The sequence below is a fragment of the Hypoxylon fragiforme genome (assembly GCF_022984875.1).
Source record: "Hypoxylon fragiforme strain CBS 206.31 chromosome Unknown GGS25scaffold_4, whole genome shotgun sequence".
Lineage (NCBI taxonomy): Eukaryota > Fungi > Ascomycota > Sordariomycetes > Xylariales > Hypoxylaceae > Hypoxylon > Hypoxylon fragiforme.
This window is the reverse complement of record NW_026054759.1, coordinates 864,650-880,476: the sequence shown is the minus strand read 5'-3', so window position 1 is coordinate 880,476 and position 15,827 is coordinate 864,650. Positions and strand designations below refer to the sequence as shown.

At 50.2% G+C, this 15,827-nt stretch overlaps 5 protein-coding genes and 1 non-coding gene across 6 annotated transcripts; 1 reads left to right on the top strand and 5 right to left on the bottom strand.

Annotated features, from left to right (window-relative positions):
• Positions 1-489: 489 nt before the first annotated feature.
• GGS25DRAFT_485274 (glycosyltransferase family 31 protein) lies at positions 490-2,721 on the bottom strand. The gene is made up of 2 exons (XM_049260534.1): positions 1,613-2,721; positions 490-1,555 (listed from the first exon to the last, which is right to left on the bottom strand). The coding sequence occupies exons 1-2, from the start codon at positions 2,186-2,188 to the stop codon at positions 743-745; spliced, it is 1,389 nt and encodes a 462-aa protein (XP_049117538.1). The 5' UTR covers positions 2,189-2,721; the 3' UTR covers positions 490-742.
• Positions 2,722-5,136: 2,415 nt separating this feature from the next.
• Positions 5,137-5,228, bottom strand: GGS25DRAFT_t36. The gene has a single exon. It is a non-coding gene; the product is annotated as a tRNA-Ala (tRNA).
• Positions 5,229-6,036: 808 nt separating this feature from the next.
• Positions 6,037-7,599, top strand: GGS25DRAFT_513797 (NAD(P)-binding protein; the record flags this gene model as incomplete). Its single annotated transcript, XM_049262918.1, has 1 exon — positions 6,037-7,599. One exon carries the CDS (start codon positions 6,037-6,039, stop codon positions 7,597-7,599), a length of 1,563 nt encoding a protein of 520 aa, XP_049117537.1.
• A 228-nt stretch (positions 7,600-7,827) lies between these two features.
• On the bottom strand, positions 7,828-10,064 carry GGS25DRAFT_530657 (uncharacterized protein; the record flags this gene model as incomplete). The annotated part of the gene is made up of 3 exons (XM_049265403.1): positions 7,828-9,454; positions 9,525-9,737; positions 9,778-10,064. 3 exons carry the CDS (start codon positions 10,062-10,064, stop codon positions 8,056-8,058), a joined length of 1,899 nt encoding a protein of 632 aa, XP_049117536.1. The 3' UTR covers positions 7,828-8,055.
• A 631-nt stretch (positions 10,065-10,695) lies between these two features.
• On the bottom strand, positions 10,696-13,150 carry GGS25DRAFT_220614 (Microcystin LR degradation protein MlrC). The gene has a single exon (XM_049256957.1). It carries the CDS (start codon positions 12,900-12,902, stop codon positions 11,376-11,378), a length of 1,527 nt encoding a protein of 508 aa, XP_049117535.1. The 5' UTR covers positions 12,903-13,150; the 3' UTR covers positions 10,696-11,375.
• Positions 13,151-13,332: 182 nt separating this feature from the next.
• On the bottom strand, positions 13,333-15,722 carry GGS25DRAFT_485265 (FAD/NAD(P)-binding domain-containing protein). The gene is made up of 3 exons (XM_049260533.1): positions 14,842-15,722; positions 14,205-14,778; positions 13,333-14,121 (listed from the first exon to the last, which is right to left on the bottom strand). The coding sequence occupies exons 1-3, from the start codon at positions 14,973-14,975 to the stop codon at positions 13,399-13,401; spliced, it is 1,431 nt and encodes a 476-aa protein (XP_049117534.1). The 5' UTR covers positions 14,976-15,722; the 3' UTR covers positions 13,333-13,398.
• Positions 15,723-15,827: the final 105 nt, after the last annotated feature.

Below are 15,827 nucleotides of genomic sequence, written 5' to 3'. Positions count from 1 at the left end.
TACAATACCCTTTTTAAGTTTAATAGAGGGGCGAACACCACATGCAGAGTCCAGAATTTTGACGTCAAAACCTGGGAAAATACAGAAAGTCCCAAGGTCCCAAAGTTTCCCCACACGTCATCGACCCTACTAAGCTTGTCTTGGTGGAGATTAGCGGCAAGCTCAGCGCTTTGAGGTAGGAGCATGGACCGCCTGCCCAAACATTGAATCGCGTGCCCAACTCCCCAAGGACCCCAATTCTAGATAACTTATCAGTAGGTATCTAAACCTTTACTCCTTTTCCTATGTACTTGGCACCTACTATGTAGTAGGTACTGTATGTCGGCGTGCGGCGGCTGGCAATCTTGCAGCGTCACACTGCATTATAACGTGCATTTGATTAGGTTAGAAGTGTTTACTGGATTAGACGGCTACATACGGGATATGGAGGGGGATAAGGATTTGCTCACTCAGCAGCATCATTACCAAATACCGGTATATCCAAAGTTAGGTAGTCTAAAAATGTTCTTGAGTCCAATTAGGATTAATGTATGTTCATCTAGGATTCATTACAGATTATAGCCCACCCGGGTATCATTCCAATTCATACTCCTCTTGTCTCCCTTTCCTCTTGACAATTCTATAACACTATCCACCCGGATAGTACATGCGTGAGGCCCGTAATTTGCTTCATCCCAATCCATATAATATATACATAGAAGAAGCTCAGAAAGAAAAAGAAAAAAAAACGGAAGAAGTTGCTCTATCGTGGTGAATGACACGAGGTTTCTAACTTCTGACCAAGCTGTCCATTCACGCCCGAAAACCTCCCCTCAACGTGATCTCCAACGATCGCCCATCGCGCAAAATGGCATTTTTCACGTCCAAGATCGAAAGTCCAGGCCAGGCAATCGTTTGGATGCTCGTGGCAAATTTTGACGCACGCGTCTACTTCTTTGACTTCATCGACAGTCGTGCTGTATTCGTCGAGTCGCCCAACAAAGTCAATATTACTTCGGATCGGCTCGGCAATAAACGACTTGAAATCAGGTGCACCGTAAATCTTCCCCAATTGCCCCCAGAATACAGGTTCTGTCATATCCTTGAATGTCTCGCCAACATGGAGCATAGTGTCGCCACTTCCTAGGCTGTGGAATGAAAGTAATGGGAGACAGAACCGGTCGATCCACATCCGGGTCATCCATGGGGGCTCACCGTTAAAGAAGCGTCGGTAGCTCTCATCAAGGTAGATACCAACTTTCATGAACGTCGTAGAAAGCAGTTTGTCGCCCCAGATCGCCGTTGGTGACTCCTGATGACCTTCGGCTACAACCTCGGGGTGTTGATCGAATAGTTTGCTGAGAGCGGCGCCGGACATGGCCACGGATGACCCACCATGTGGGAAACGGCCTTTGTAATCTCCGACCGGGTTCCCGATGAAGTGTGGCTTTCCGTAATTTAGATGCCCTAATAAAAGGAGCAGGGAGGATTTGATGATGTAGGTGTCATCATCTGCCATAATATACCACTTCTTCTTTGGTAGGTTCTGCCAGACATACTCGAGGCTGGGAAGAAACTAAGTCCAAGTTAGCTGATTTATGCTTGGTCGAGATGTATATTTTCCAATTCAAACCTTCATTGCATCAATTTCCCAACCCATGTTTTTCCCCAGCCCATCCGCGAGCATCCATTCTTCGCCCTCGATGGCCTCGCAAAGAGTTGAATATTTCATTATCCGTTCATCATGCTCATGGCCCTTCAATGCGCCTCGCTCTAGGTTCCACCTAATAATATCAACAACCGGCACCTTTTTGCCATTTGCCAATGTCAAATTCGTCTGGTCGGGGAGTAGTGGAAAGTCCTGGACGACAACGGTATCGGCAAAGAAGGACTCGTTGCCCAACGCTTGCAACGCCTTTGAAACTCGATTTCTGGTACCAAACCCAGTTTTTATAATTATGGCGACATCGTTAATTGGGTCGACCGGGTAAGGCTGCGGCTTAAAGAGCCAAGAATCGCTCGGGTGGTTATTCTGGTAATAATCTTGGATAACGTTATGTTGGAACCGAAAAAATGATCTTAGCGGACTATCGGATGGAGTCAAACTATAGAATATGAATAGAAAGGCGAAAACAGCGAGTATTGTTTTCTGTGGGCGAGTTGGCCGTGTAATACAGGAGCGAAGGGACCTCCGCTCAGCTATCCCCATTGTCACGGTTGTTTGCCGATTTTTGTTGTGGGTTTGCGGTTGTGCAACAGGACCTAACAACCGAAAGGAAACCGGTAAACGGGACGCGAAACATGCGAATAGTAAAACGAACGTAGAGTAAGAGGGATGGCAAATGTTTGTATTATGGTCTGACAGCGTAAAGCTGTGCTGTTACTTTTCTTAAGGGGGAGAATTAGAAAAGGGGAGGGAGATCCGGTCTCTCGGATAGGAACTCCAAAGTAGGAAAATGAAAACGAAAAAGACGAGAAGTTTTGTGCTTTATTTTTTCAAAATCAAGTTATTTAGAAGTAAAAGCGAGGTAATTGAGCTCACAAGCTTGGAACATGCGGGGGTTAGCAGATTTTACTTGATGGTGAGCTAAATTTGGCTACTGATCTCACCAAGGAAATCCATTCGCGGTATATGATGGGCGCTATCGAGAGTGAAAAGCCGTTTAGAACCAATCAAATAGAAAGTATGGGTCTTATATGCAGCCACGTCCCGCTGTAGTCTTTGCACTGCAACCGGCTCTTATGCACAGATTATGATAGTCAAAGCTTTAGTGAAAGATTACGCGTACCTAAAAAATGTGATACGTATGTACTTAACTACATATGTAGCTATCTTTGCAATTATGTAAACGAAAAAAGGGGGGATTTCAAGTTACATACACACATGTACATGTACCTAGTAGTACTTACCTTCACTCACCTATTGCAACATTGAATGTTGTATGAAAAGACTCATTCAATAGTTACACATAATTAGGGAATTGGTTCAATTTGATAGACAATAATCAGCAAATAAAATGTTCTGAAGATTCTCGACGTCATGAACACCTCAGTAGCATTGATACTGGAGCATTCGCACTAGGCCTAACTACCTATGGATACTAATAAGTAGAAATAACTACCTGCCTCATATGCACATGTGGTAGAGAAATAGCCTCTCAGCCTCAAAATCCATGGGCTCATCTAGATTCACACATGTTAGTTACATAGCTTGACACAAGGGAGAGGATATGAAGGGAGGGCCACAATTTTAAATCAGTGCCATATGTACTCACCTGAAACTTCACTTAAGCAAACGACTTCATAAGTTACGACTCTAGCCTACAGCTGTGAGTTTAAGTATCTTATAGGAAATGTGATCTATTTATATATGCCGATATTTGCCCACTCGTCCTACTTATTAATAGTTGAAATACATACACTACCTAGCATTCTCACCCTTGTCCCTCTTTACTTTCCTCCCCTAAGCCCCTCTCCCTTTTCCAACTCATGGTTACCTAATCCATTAAGAAGGACTAACTGAACCCTACATCCGTAGATTTCGATAATTTCTCTGGGAAAGAACTTCAGACTGTCCATTGTTAGTAACTATGATACCTATTATGTGCAAGTTAGCGAGTTGGGCACATTTCCAACGTCTTTGATTACATGGAAATCGCTGCGCCAAAGTTGTACCGCAAAGAGTATGTAAAGGAGACTCCTATCATCCCATTTTTCTTGTGATATGAGATTAGGTAGCACTAGGCTGTCTCCATGTTTCTCATGGTTCGTTTCTGCCATTTGCTCAAGTTGCTTATTGCGCAAGCTTGACTCTGACACTTTCCAATAACCAGCGACTTGACTTGGGGCAACTTGGCATGGTAAGTGCCTCCGAGCTTTCCAGTGGGGGTTATACATATGCCTGGGGCCTCATGGGGTGCCTTCTGGTCTTCTTTCCTAGGTTAGCAGTGAAACGTAATCACCTTTACAATACAAGGTAATGCCAATGATGATGAGCAAGCAAATACATCTACATCCATAGGTATATTCATGAAGTAATTCCTCAATAGAAACACACATCTTTCCTCGGTAGATATTGGTTGCGCTCCTCATTCCTTAATAAAAATCCCCCTTTTCGCCTCCATTAAATTCCAACAGTGATAAATGACCAAGAACCACACATTACAGAGGAAACGTGACGTGACTGAAATCCAGCAGATCACACCATGACGCCAATTTTCGTTAACTCGGAGGCCGCATCATGAGGTGGGTGGGTAGGTAGGTAGGTAGGTAATTTGCGGATTCGTGTACCTGTTCCACCTTCAAGTCCCGTTGATGCGGTAAGCGAGCAGAGCAGACCTGGCTTTGCTACCTCGACCGTTACACCTCCTCTTTACGATTCTGCCCTTCGCAATGGGACTATATGGCATCGCCTGCTTCGCCATATTTTCCCTCCACTCCTCGATACTTTCGCTGTAACCCTCGAACAAGCCTGTCGTATCCAGTCCCCACCTCGTCATTAACTCGATGACGACAATGACGGCGCACTCTGGGTCGATTTGGAGAAGCTCTGCTCTAGATGCGCGCCAGTCCTCTAAGAATTGAACAAAGAGATCGTCTTGCTGCGTACAGGCGCAAGAAAACTCGTTGTGTTCGATGCGACAATGAGCGGGTAGGCCTATATCATCAAGTTCCATGAAGCATCCCCAAGGAAAGTAGAAAACATTCGGGATAAGTCTGCAGTACATCATCCTTGCAGTATCGTTCTTTATCTAGGTAATCAGTGCACTGCTAGAGATCACTCACTCACCTAGATAGGCTAACAATCATGTTATTCTTCAAAAAATAATTTTTATTGAACTCATGGAAACAAGAGAAGATACAGGGGTAACTGCGCGATTGAGCAGTTAATTAATACCCCGATTTGCACATTGTTCCTAGGAGTCAGTATTGTTCTTACGCTGGGTCTTGTTTCATGGCTATGCAGTTGAAAGGACAATACCATTGATTGTAAGATGCCCTGAAAGAACTGATACGTACATATGTAGGTATGAAAGAGGAACGATGCTATAATTATCCTAGGTTGGGTATGGATAATGGAGGCATAGAAAGAGGTTAAAGGGGAGGGCAAAAAGAAAAAAAGAATAAGGTTATTAATTTGTGGGGGAACCAAAAGTATGGACGGGCAGGGGATCGAACCCTGGACTTCTCGCATGTGAGTTAATCACGCTAGGTGCAAAGCGAGCACTCTACCACTGAGTTACGCGCCCTGTGAAATAGTCCTGTGTCAGAACTGTTCGATGAATTTTGCCGTCGTATGATAGTATATATTCCATTCCCACATTCGTGGTAGTACAACATTGCAGATTGTTCTACAAAAATTAATTATTTTCGTGCATCTCTTCTTACTCCTTTTCATTTTAATATGTCATTCCTATTCACGATCTATCAACCGTAATTTTATTTCTCTCCCTACATTCTTCGTTTTATTAATATGTACTCAAGTCGCATTGTACTACATTTCCAATAAGTACATAGTAGCACTTGCCTTATCGCATCACTTTCGATGTCGTGTATTCTTTGTAGGTGTATTTGGGGAAGCTCCTTCCATCGAATCCAGATAGATCCCTATCATCGGGATGGGGGTCAGGGTTGATGTCTCTAACCTCTAAAATTAGCGCTTAAATCTGGGTACTAGCCTAGCATCCATGGATACATAGGTTACCTTTTCAATGTTATCTCTGGGAAGGAGCCAGTGAGAGGGACTCGGTACCAAATCAGATCTTGTCCGATAGGCTCGATGGGCACTGGGAATCTTTAAGTTCCAGGTTCTATTAGGCTTTCCCTCCATGCCTCACCTCCAGACCTCACACACGTCTACTCTCTCATGAGGCTCTATAGTCTTGTATATTTGCCATAAGCTAGCATTGCATAGTGAAGACTGATCTTCAAGATATATTCTCATTTCTATACGTCACCTTGATCACTATGGCCCCCCACAATATTCAAGACGAGGGCCCGGCAGACCTCGAGAATGAGCCGGCAGGCACTGAGGTCAGGCCGCCCACACCACCGCCTATGTCCGCAAGACCACCTCGAGTTCTCATCATTGGCGCTGGATCTCGCGGCCGTGTCTATGGTCGTTGCACCATCCAGTCCAGCAACGGTATCGTCACCACTGTCTGCGAGCCTGACCCCTATAAGCGTGACGAGTTCGTCCGCACCTTCATCTGGCATGACAAAGCACAGCATGCGCCCGAGGGCTCTAGCTTTGCTGGCTGGCGTGACTTCGTTGAGTGGGAACTCCGACGCCGCGAGCGAGAAGCTGCTGGCGAAAAGGATGTACCTGAGGGTGTCGATGCTGCTTTCGTGTGCGTTCGCGATGAGATGCACCATGGCGTTGTCATGGCTCTCGCCCCGCTCAATCTACATATTATGTGCGAGAAGCCTCTCGCCACTACTCTCGACGACTGCGTCAGCATGTATCGAGCCATGGCACCTTTGCAAAGCACCAAGGTCTTTTCTGTCGGCCATGTCCTACGATACTCTCCGCATAACATAATGCTACGGAAGCTATTGCTCGAGGACCAAGCCATCGGCGAAATTCTCAGTATTGTACACACTGAGCCTGTTGGTTTTTGGCACTTCGCTCACTCCTACGTACGTGGAAACTGGCGCAAGGAGTCCAGCACCGCACCTTCCCTCCTGACTAAAAGCTGTCATGACATGGATATCATCATGTGGCTACTTTGCTCACCGGCCGACCCCGGATCTGATGAACCCCCGCATATCCCTTCTGAAATCGCCTCTACGGGATCATTACAGTTTTTTCGACGGAGCCGGAAGCCTAAAGCTGCCGGTTCTGCTACCAATTGTCTGAGTTGTCCTATTGAGCCCGAGTGCATGTACTCGAGCAAACGTGTGTATGAGAGTGCACGGCACCAAGGCCTTGAAACGGGGAATACGCGGTGGCCGATGAGTGTCGTGTTACCGGACATCGAAAGTTTCGGAGGTGACATTGAGCAAGCGCGGCCGGAATTACTACGACGCTTAGCCGAGGACTACAATGAGTCGACAACACAAGAAGAAATTGATTCGCAAAATTGGTTTGGGCGGTGCGTCTTCGAGTCCGACAACGATGTGTGCGATGAGCAAGTCGTCACGATACGCTGGGACGAAGACCCGCTCCCACCCTCACAACGGCAAAGCGCATATAAAGACGAAGTAGGTAACCGCGGTGCCAAGCAAGCAACTTTCCACATGATTGCGCAGACAAAGCGGCAATGCCATCGCTTTACGTACGTGTACGGGACGTGGGGCGAGATATATGCCGACTCACGGACGATAACCATAGAAGACTTCCGAGACGGCACGCAGCGGTCGTACCGCCCTAAGCTTGAGAGTCTAGGCCATGGTGGCGGCGACCATGGTATTACCCAACAGTTTATACTGGCGGTTGACCGCGTCAAGAACCATGGGTGGCCTGCCCCGCGCGCCCAGCGTGAATTCATCGGATGTAGCCTTGAGGAGATTATTCGAAGCCATGCCATGGTGTTCGCGGCCGAGGAGGCGCGCACGGGTCGGAAGATCGTTGATTGGAAGAGCTGGTGGGAGGAGAAAGTTGGTTCAATATCGAGCTAGTGGACCTATACACTCGCTCACTATATTTTCGGAATTTTTCAAATGTTTTCCATGGCAAGTGGTTCCATTCCAACGACATAATAGTATTGATGAGCGCTGGAGAACGATGGGCGTCTTGGCGCTCGGGGTTGTCGCATCTCAACAGTAGGTCGGGCGGTTAAGGACAGCGACACCCCCTGGCAGATTATGATAACGATTTTGTTCTTAGAAATGAAAGTTAATGACCTGCTTATAGTGTTTGCGCGGATATCCTACATATCGATCTCGAGAATTCGTCTTGACATATTGCGTGTTGTGTGGATTCGTGACTACCCGGGCACCTAATCATACAGCAGTCAGGGGCAATTCGATATATCAGGGGTAGAGGCATGCATGATTCACGGCAAGTCAGGAAAAATTTGAAAGGGCCCGTGAGCTTCCGTTATCTAAAAGGTGGCTTATACACGTAATTAGGAATCATTGCGAATTCGGAGTTCCGGATATGTCTGCTCCGGCACCTTGCTGCAACATGTCAAAATAATCTCGCAACCCCTTCTCTCTCCTACGCCGAACCGCGAGCTCCTGCGCCGTATCCCCCGCCTCTCGATGCCAAGCTTCCAACGTCTGCATGTTCTCAAAGATTTGCGACTCGCGGAACCCGCGTCGGCTTTCCGCGGCGTCGATGGCCATTCTTAAGGCATAGCGCGCGAGCGCGTGTCGCGGATTGTTGTCCTTGACATCCCCGCACCGGCTCCTGTGGAAGTACGCGATCACGCGCCACGAAACCCAGTACGTCCAGTCGTACCGGTTTGATACTTCGTCGACTAGCTGTAGTGAGGCGTAGGCTAGTCGAGCGGAGTGTTCGTCCGTGGGCCCATTCTGCCAAAGATACGCGGCTGGCTCGATTAGCCTCATTATGTCTGGCGCGCGGCCACTTCGGCCACTTCTACTGTCTTGTGAGGATGATAGGGTCGAGGAAGTGGAAGCCACCGCTTTGCGAAGCGATGGGAGATTGGTTCTGGTGGAGCCAAAGAGGATCAAGCCGCCTAGCAGGAAAATGCCAAGGCACGGCGCGATGGTCTTCGAAAACTCATTCGTCTCGAGTAGCATCCCGAGGATGCTCTCCATGCAGCTGAAGACGAAGTCAACCGCCGTTGCTAGCGTGTTGGCACGAAATACTTCGTCCAGCGCCTTGAACAGTCGGTGCAAGGTACTCGACGCCCCAATGGTTGCCTCCGCGTAGCCCGCCAAGTATTTCCACAGTTCCTTGGCGAGGCCATGGTCCGGGGATATCACGCTGGCTATTAACAAGTCGAATAAACCGAGCGCGGATGGCTTTTTTATTAGAAGGTGTAGAGAGGAGAAGGCGCGTTGGCTGAGCAAAGCACCGAGGGGGTTGTGGCCTCGGGAGAAGAACCAGCATGCTCTGCTGAAGTCCCGTGTGGCCTCGCATAGTTCACCATCAAAATAGACGTCAAAATCGGCCTCAAAAGACGTGGATATAGAAGACGCTATCGAATCTCGCCAACTTAGTGTCAGGTCCTTGAAACACGAAACGAGCACTTCCTGCGCGTGGAGGTGCGAGGGCAAAGTCATGTACTGAGGATGAGCCGACGGTGGCGGCGTCAGCACGCGAAGGTAGCCCGGCAGGTTGTTGGTGGCGTCGACTGCAGGCGCGGCAACGAGGTCAAGGCTCGAGACACCCTTGCGCTTCATGTAGGTTTCGATGTCCACGGACCTTCCGTGGCGGTGGAAGGCCGTGGGCTTGCCGACGGCGCCTCGTTGGCGTTGCAGTCGAAGCATCATGGCTACGTCCTTCTTTTTGTTGTTCTTCACGAAGCCCCATTGCGAGAACTTGGCTTTATACATCCGAGGGCTGTTGATAAATTAGCGCGCGGCTTTCCTCGTGTTATACACCAATAGAGGATAGATGGGTGATAACTCACGTCGCCGTGAAACCCTTTTTTTGCATCGCCTCTACCACCTCGTTCAACGACATGTTTCGCTCGATGTAGAGTTCTTGTATCTTCTCCTTGTGATGCTCCCATGCTCCCGGCAGCAAACGGGTTGGGCTTGGGGAATATTGCGCTTGTTCGGAAGACTGGCCGAGATGGGCTGATGAACCTGATACATAGTGATGTTCATCGTGTCTTCTATGTCTCTGCTCACGTTCTGGTGCAGTGAGGTATCTAGGTATACGGCAACGCTGCTGAATCTGGGCTTTGGCTATGAATGAATGAGGCTTGTTGGCTCGTCCCGGTAGTATAACTCTCTGGTGAAGTTGACGGGCCGCCGGTCATGGGGTCGTACTGGCCTAGACTAGTACTAGGACTTAGACTCTCGATCTTCACGCTAGGGCCCAGGCGAGGATCATGGGCAACGATCTTATCATCGCCCACATTTTCGGAAGTCTCGTGGAAGTCATCATGGTCCGTCCTGTGTTCCAAAGTCATCCCCCTTGTTTGGGAATAGGTGTATGTCTCCATGTATAGCACATCAAGGCGAGGTAATTAGTTGATCACAGCACGTCGATAGGGTACCTACATGTCGGGACCTACGTTTCGGAGTTTTTATGAGCACCAGTACTTATACCTATTGTGAGTCGATGCGTACTAGCGAGTTCGTGGGGCGAAATTCGGGTCGGCAGTTCAGGAGATCGATGAATCTAACTGTTGGGCTTAAACGACGATATAAGATAGGTACCTACCTATCTATCTAGGATAGTCTGGTCGGGCAGCGCTTGGCAGATGTATGAATGGAGAGTGTCCTAGCGTTGTCCTCAACGCCGGTAAGATGTCCTACCCATCCATGATCCTTACCTGGCAAATGTCAGCCAAGCAGGTTTTGGTTCTAGCTGGGCTGTCCGAGGCTCTGGGTGGCTGTTTAGTTTGGCTGATTATGAACCTCCCTTGTGGTCTAGTTGGTAACAGACACAGGGCTTAGCGGCTGCTTAGATCTTGTTGATTGATAGAAGTCTAGATCAATGCTGTAGGCCGGCAGGCACTTGGCCTAGCCCAGTACGATGGTGAGCCAATAGTATTTCATAGCAGCCCAACAACCCCCACGAGATTCGTACACAAACGCACATGGAATAATTACATGCCTACCTAGGTAGGTATGTACTTATGCTGTAACTATATGCCGGGTAGGTTTATTATTATTATAGCTGTAAAGCTGAAACTTAACGTCAGGGAGCGGATACCTATCCTTTCTCATTCAGCTTCCCCTGGATGCTACCGTACCCAAGCCTAATGCCACATGGCAAAGGAGTTTCCCCTCAGCCGCATCCGGAAAATGCGTAGATCAATGGCTTTTTCTTTCTAGATCTATGGTTGAAATAACATGCCAAAATAATCCTTATCCTTGATGGGGAAGAGATTCGCAATGTATGGTAAGCAGAGCGTCGCATCCCCGCGGCGTTATGTGTTATGCATGGCAATCTGACTCAGATAAGTTATTTATTGATTTCCTTTTCTTCGAGAATCTTGCCGAAATGGATCATAGCGCTCTTCTGTTGAATTATCAGGATAATCAGACGCGAGTCCTCATTTTTCCTTTTTTTCTTTTTTCTGAATAAGACATCCAACCCCTTTAATTCAAGAGGCAGCCATCCGGACTGCCGGAAATGCAGCTCAGTGGCATGGGCTACACGTGCTTACGTAGGCGTATGGTATAGTAGGCAACTCCGATATTGTCAAAAAAAAAAAAAGAAAAAAGTGCATTAGTAGTGGGTAATCAATCAGGATCAAGCCATTACAGATCCTCGGAGCAAAAGTTAGATTTGAAAATGACCAAGGCTATGGTTCTAGCGGTTCGTTAGACATGGGAATCACTCTCGCGGACAGATCAGGCTTATCGAATTCGCGGTCAAACGGCCACATCGGACGACCGATCCGCTTATGACCAAGTCTCTGCAAGTCCTGGTCAACTCCGCCGGGCGTAAGACCAAGCATCCAGTCTGAGGCCATGTCGTACAGCTCCGGCTCCAGGTAACCAATTTTCACAATCACTATGTCAGCTGACCGGGGCGCAAGATCGAGTTCTGTGAAGTCGCTCTCGCGGTGGTAAGGCTTACGCAGCTTCGTCAAGATGGCGAAGACGCTGCCGACTTGCAGCACCACTTCGATCTCGGCGTATTGATCGCCGTGTTTGATGGAGTGGACCTTGCCCGTCATGGTGATCGGTCCCGCGTGAATATCGTCCACTTCTGCTCCAGCCGTTACAGTGATAGTTGCCCCAATACCTGCATCAACGGCCCTTTGGACCGCTTCAGGTCCAGGAACACTGGCGTAGATGACCTTGGGACCAGATTCCGATTTGAACTCCGGACGCGCAAGTAGCTGCGTGAGACCCCAGGTCACGTCTCCCGACCCTCCCGCCGTAGGATTATCCCCCGAGTCCGAGATGAAGTACGGCCGCTTATCAGACGCCAGCGCCGTATCGAGACATTCTCGAAACGAACCGGTCGGCGCAACGAACTTGAAATCCTTACGCGCGTCCCAGAACAAGCGCGCCAGCTTCTCGGCACCCCGCACAGCAACGTCCTTGTCCCATCCGGTCACCACGACCACGGCGTGGTTCCGAGGCTCGTCGGCCCACGCATATCCGACCCATATCGCTGCATCGAGAACCCCCTCTTCCGCCTCAACCTCGGGAACAGCGGCGTATATATGCGCCGCCGGCTCATCCCGCGTAGACGTCTGCTCGCCGGGAAGCAGAATCGGGATCGGCACCCACGCCTTAAACGGCCTGCCCCCCGCCTCATCATCACCTGCCCGCCGCCGTTGCAGGGCCTCCACCAGATTCCGACACGCGCGCTCCCTCGTCTCGACGACATCCACGTGCGGCGCCGTGCGGTAGCACGTGATCAAATCCAGCTGGTGCGCCAGCGCGCGCGACACATTGCCGTGCAGGTCCATCGATGCCGATACTAGTACCTCTGGCCCCACGACGTCGCGGCACCGCCGCAGCAGCTCGGACTCGGCGTCGTCGAGGCCGGCGACGCACATGGCGCCGTGGATGTCGAACCAGAGGCCGTCGATTTTTTCCTTTCCCGTTGTGGCGAGGCGCGACATGATCTCGGCGGAGAGGGATTCGAAGGCGTCGAGGGTTACGATGCCGCCCGGCAGGGCGTGTCCGATCAGGGCGCCGTGCCAGGAGGCGGCGGAGCCGAGGGGGGTGGAGGGGTGCAGGAAGGGGTGCTTGGCGAGGATTTCGGAGGTGCCCCGCTGTGGGTGGAAGGCGGGGGCGAGGGTGCGGGAGGGGGTGAAGGTGGAGGTCTCGATGGCGAGGCCGGCTATGGCGATTATGGGACGGTTGGGCATGGTGTACTACATTAACTGCTCGGAGGGTTGTTTTGTTGTAGGTATGTCGCGAGCTCCGACAGACTTCCCAGGCGCATTCATCTATGATAAGGAATCGGCAGGCCCACCTATTTATCTCCCCTATCCACGAATGGGAGGGAGTATTGTCCCCGCTTCCCACTCCCCCTCTCCCGGTAATCTAATGTACCCCCTTATATGCCTAATACAAGTTATAATCCTTTCATCTTGAACTTATCATTTTCTTCGTTGCGGTTACATTCAACTTTAGCAGTTATTTGACGTTTGCCAAGGCAGCGAATCTACGTGCGGTTTCCCGAGGGCAAGTAATAATTCTAAATAGATAGTTGGATTCTTAGGAGAGCGTCCCGAGCATGTAATCTAGAAGTCATAGCAAGCCTTAACAAGTAGCCTTAAAAATACACATTATCTAGGTCCCTATCTGCAATGTTCAGAAAATATTGTCTCGCTCTTAATTCCAGAAGTAGGTACCTAGTACTCATAACTTCGCCTGAAGTTGCAGCTGTTCCCGGGCCGCAGCATTCAGTCTCCTCCACATATTCTTCCTCCTTTCATGGCCGCTCATGAACGTCTCATACCACTTTTTATCAAACGGTGGCAACTGCCTGCCCTTACCCTTCTCACCCACCCCCGCAAGCTTGCGCACTGTTTCGAAGTACTCCTCGAACTCGGGGAAGATAAGCGTGAACTTCGGCCCGTCCCCTCGCTCCGTAATCCTTTCCTCCTCCCACTTCCTCTGCTCCGCCACCGGCGGTAGCGTCGCCCTGCCCGCGAGAAGCCGCGCGGCCAACACGGCCTGCCACTCGAAGATCTTGAACGTCAGCCCGGCGCCCACCGCGCCCACAAATAGCAAACTCGGGTCCTCGACCCACGCGACGTGCTGGTACAAGCCCGGCACGCGGTTGTTGCGGACCTTGACGCTGGGCAGGAACGGCAGCGTCCACGTGTACCCCGTGCCGAAGATGATGCCGTCGACGCTGGCCACCGAGCTGCCGTCGACGAAGTGCACGGTTCCCGTTGCGGCGTCGACTCGCGATATGGATGGGCGCTGGGTGATGAGCGGGTGGTTGAAGGCCTCGACGCCGAAGTAGCCGTTCGCGGTGTGCCCGAGCATGACGGCGTCCACGGGGGTTTGAGTGTTTTGCGCGAGGTCGAAGGCGATGTCGGCGGCTGAGACTGAGGCTCCGACGGTTACTACGCGCTAGAAGTAGAGAAGTTAGTAGAGGCCCTGATAGGTAAGGATGTGATGCTAGGTGGTGGTGCTGGATGTGTAGATATATATACCTTGCCCTTAAACGTTTCTCTGCCCCTGTACTGCTTACTATGGATCACGCTTCCCGGCCTCCTCCTCTCGAACTCTTCCAATCCCTCTATCTGCGGTATATACGGTACGTAGTAATGCCCACTCGCCACCACAACAGCGTCGAACCACTCCACCCACCAGTAGTCTGTCTTCTCGCCCTCTCTCCGCAGCACCACCTTCCACTCCTTGCCAACCTTCTCCACCAGCTCCACCGTAGTGTTATACGACACGAGGTCCTGGTAGCCTTGACGGTTGACAAGGCCCTCGACGTACCGTCGCAGTACGTGCCAGTGCCGGAACGGCGTCTCCGGACCGTGGACGGCGATGGACGCCTCGCTGCGCTCGACCGGGATGGGCTCTTGGGAAAATTGCATGGGCAGCGCGTCGACGTTGGTCTCGAGGTACGGGTATACTGACGAGTCCGTATACCGCGGCTGTGATGGCTTGGGAGCGTAGGCAGGGAGGGTGCGCGGGATTGGTACCGGCTGGTCAGCCGACCGCGCTGCGAGGGAGGTGAACTCGGAGAGGTGCGGAGGTGGAGTTTTGTCGCCGATCCTCAGCACGGGGGTCAGTTCTTCTGCTTAAAGCGAGACAGAAAGCCTTTAAAAAAAAGCTTACCAAGTTCCTCCTGGGCCTTCTCGGCGCTCAAACACCCGTGTGACGTCAAATGCCTTCTCTTGCGCCAGAGCATCTATCGTGATGGCGCCAGCGGGGCCAGCGCCGATAACAGCAACGCGCTTCACGGGTGCCATTGTGGATTCCGCAAACAACAAACAATCTGATCCAATTCACCTCGGCGCACTCAAGAATTACCAAGATGACGAGCTTCCTTTTAGACGCCTGACACTTTCTCTCACGAAGCTCTAGACTCTAGGCAGCTGTGTTTTAATCGTTTCGCGAGCCGTCGGTAAGCAGTGCACAAATGCCGAGGACGTTACTTCGGGGTTTGGAGAGAGGATCGCTGGCCCAATTAAAGATAATCATGTACGGTGTAATGGATGGAAAAAAAAAAACATGCCATCCATCGCATCGAGCCGAAAAAAAGAAAACAAAGCACCACCCCACCTCCCAAGAGGGCGGAAGCGAGACTGGGATAGATAAACCTCTCTGGGGTCCCCTACATACTATTCTACCTGCATTTTACCAAGTGAGCCAATGGGTGGTTTTCCGATAGGGAAGGGAGCCTCAGGGGTTCGTCGGTCTAGGGATGCACGATGAAGTGCTTAGCGTGAATGGCATCATTTGACGCCATCGCAGGTTGCAACTGGAACCTCGCTATCTAACCCTACCTAGTAGTAGATAGGTGACAATTGACCGGCCTTGGATGTTACGATGTAGTTAGTATGTTCGAATGGATGGGATTAAGTCGGGCTTGGGATGGAATGACGAATTAATTGGTTTGCCCAGCTATAAGCGTTATGTGTAAGTTATATGGTCATATATGGTTACCTAGATAGATGCATGGTAGATCGGGGGGCTATTAGTAGGGAATCTATATCACGGTGTTAGACCTTGGCGAAGAGTTCGTGACATCTGCATTTCGTCTTAGGTATTTCGTTCCAGCGCGCGCCACAGTATCAGAAACAACAACATCATGAGCGACA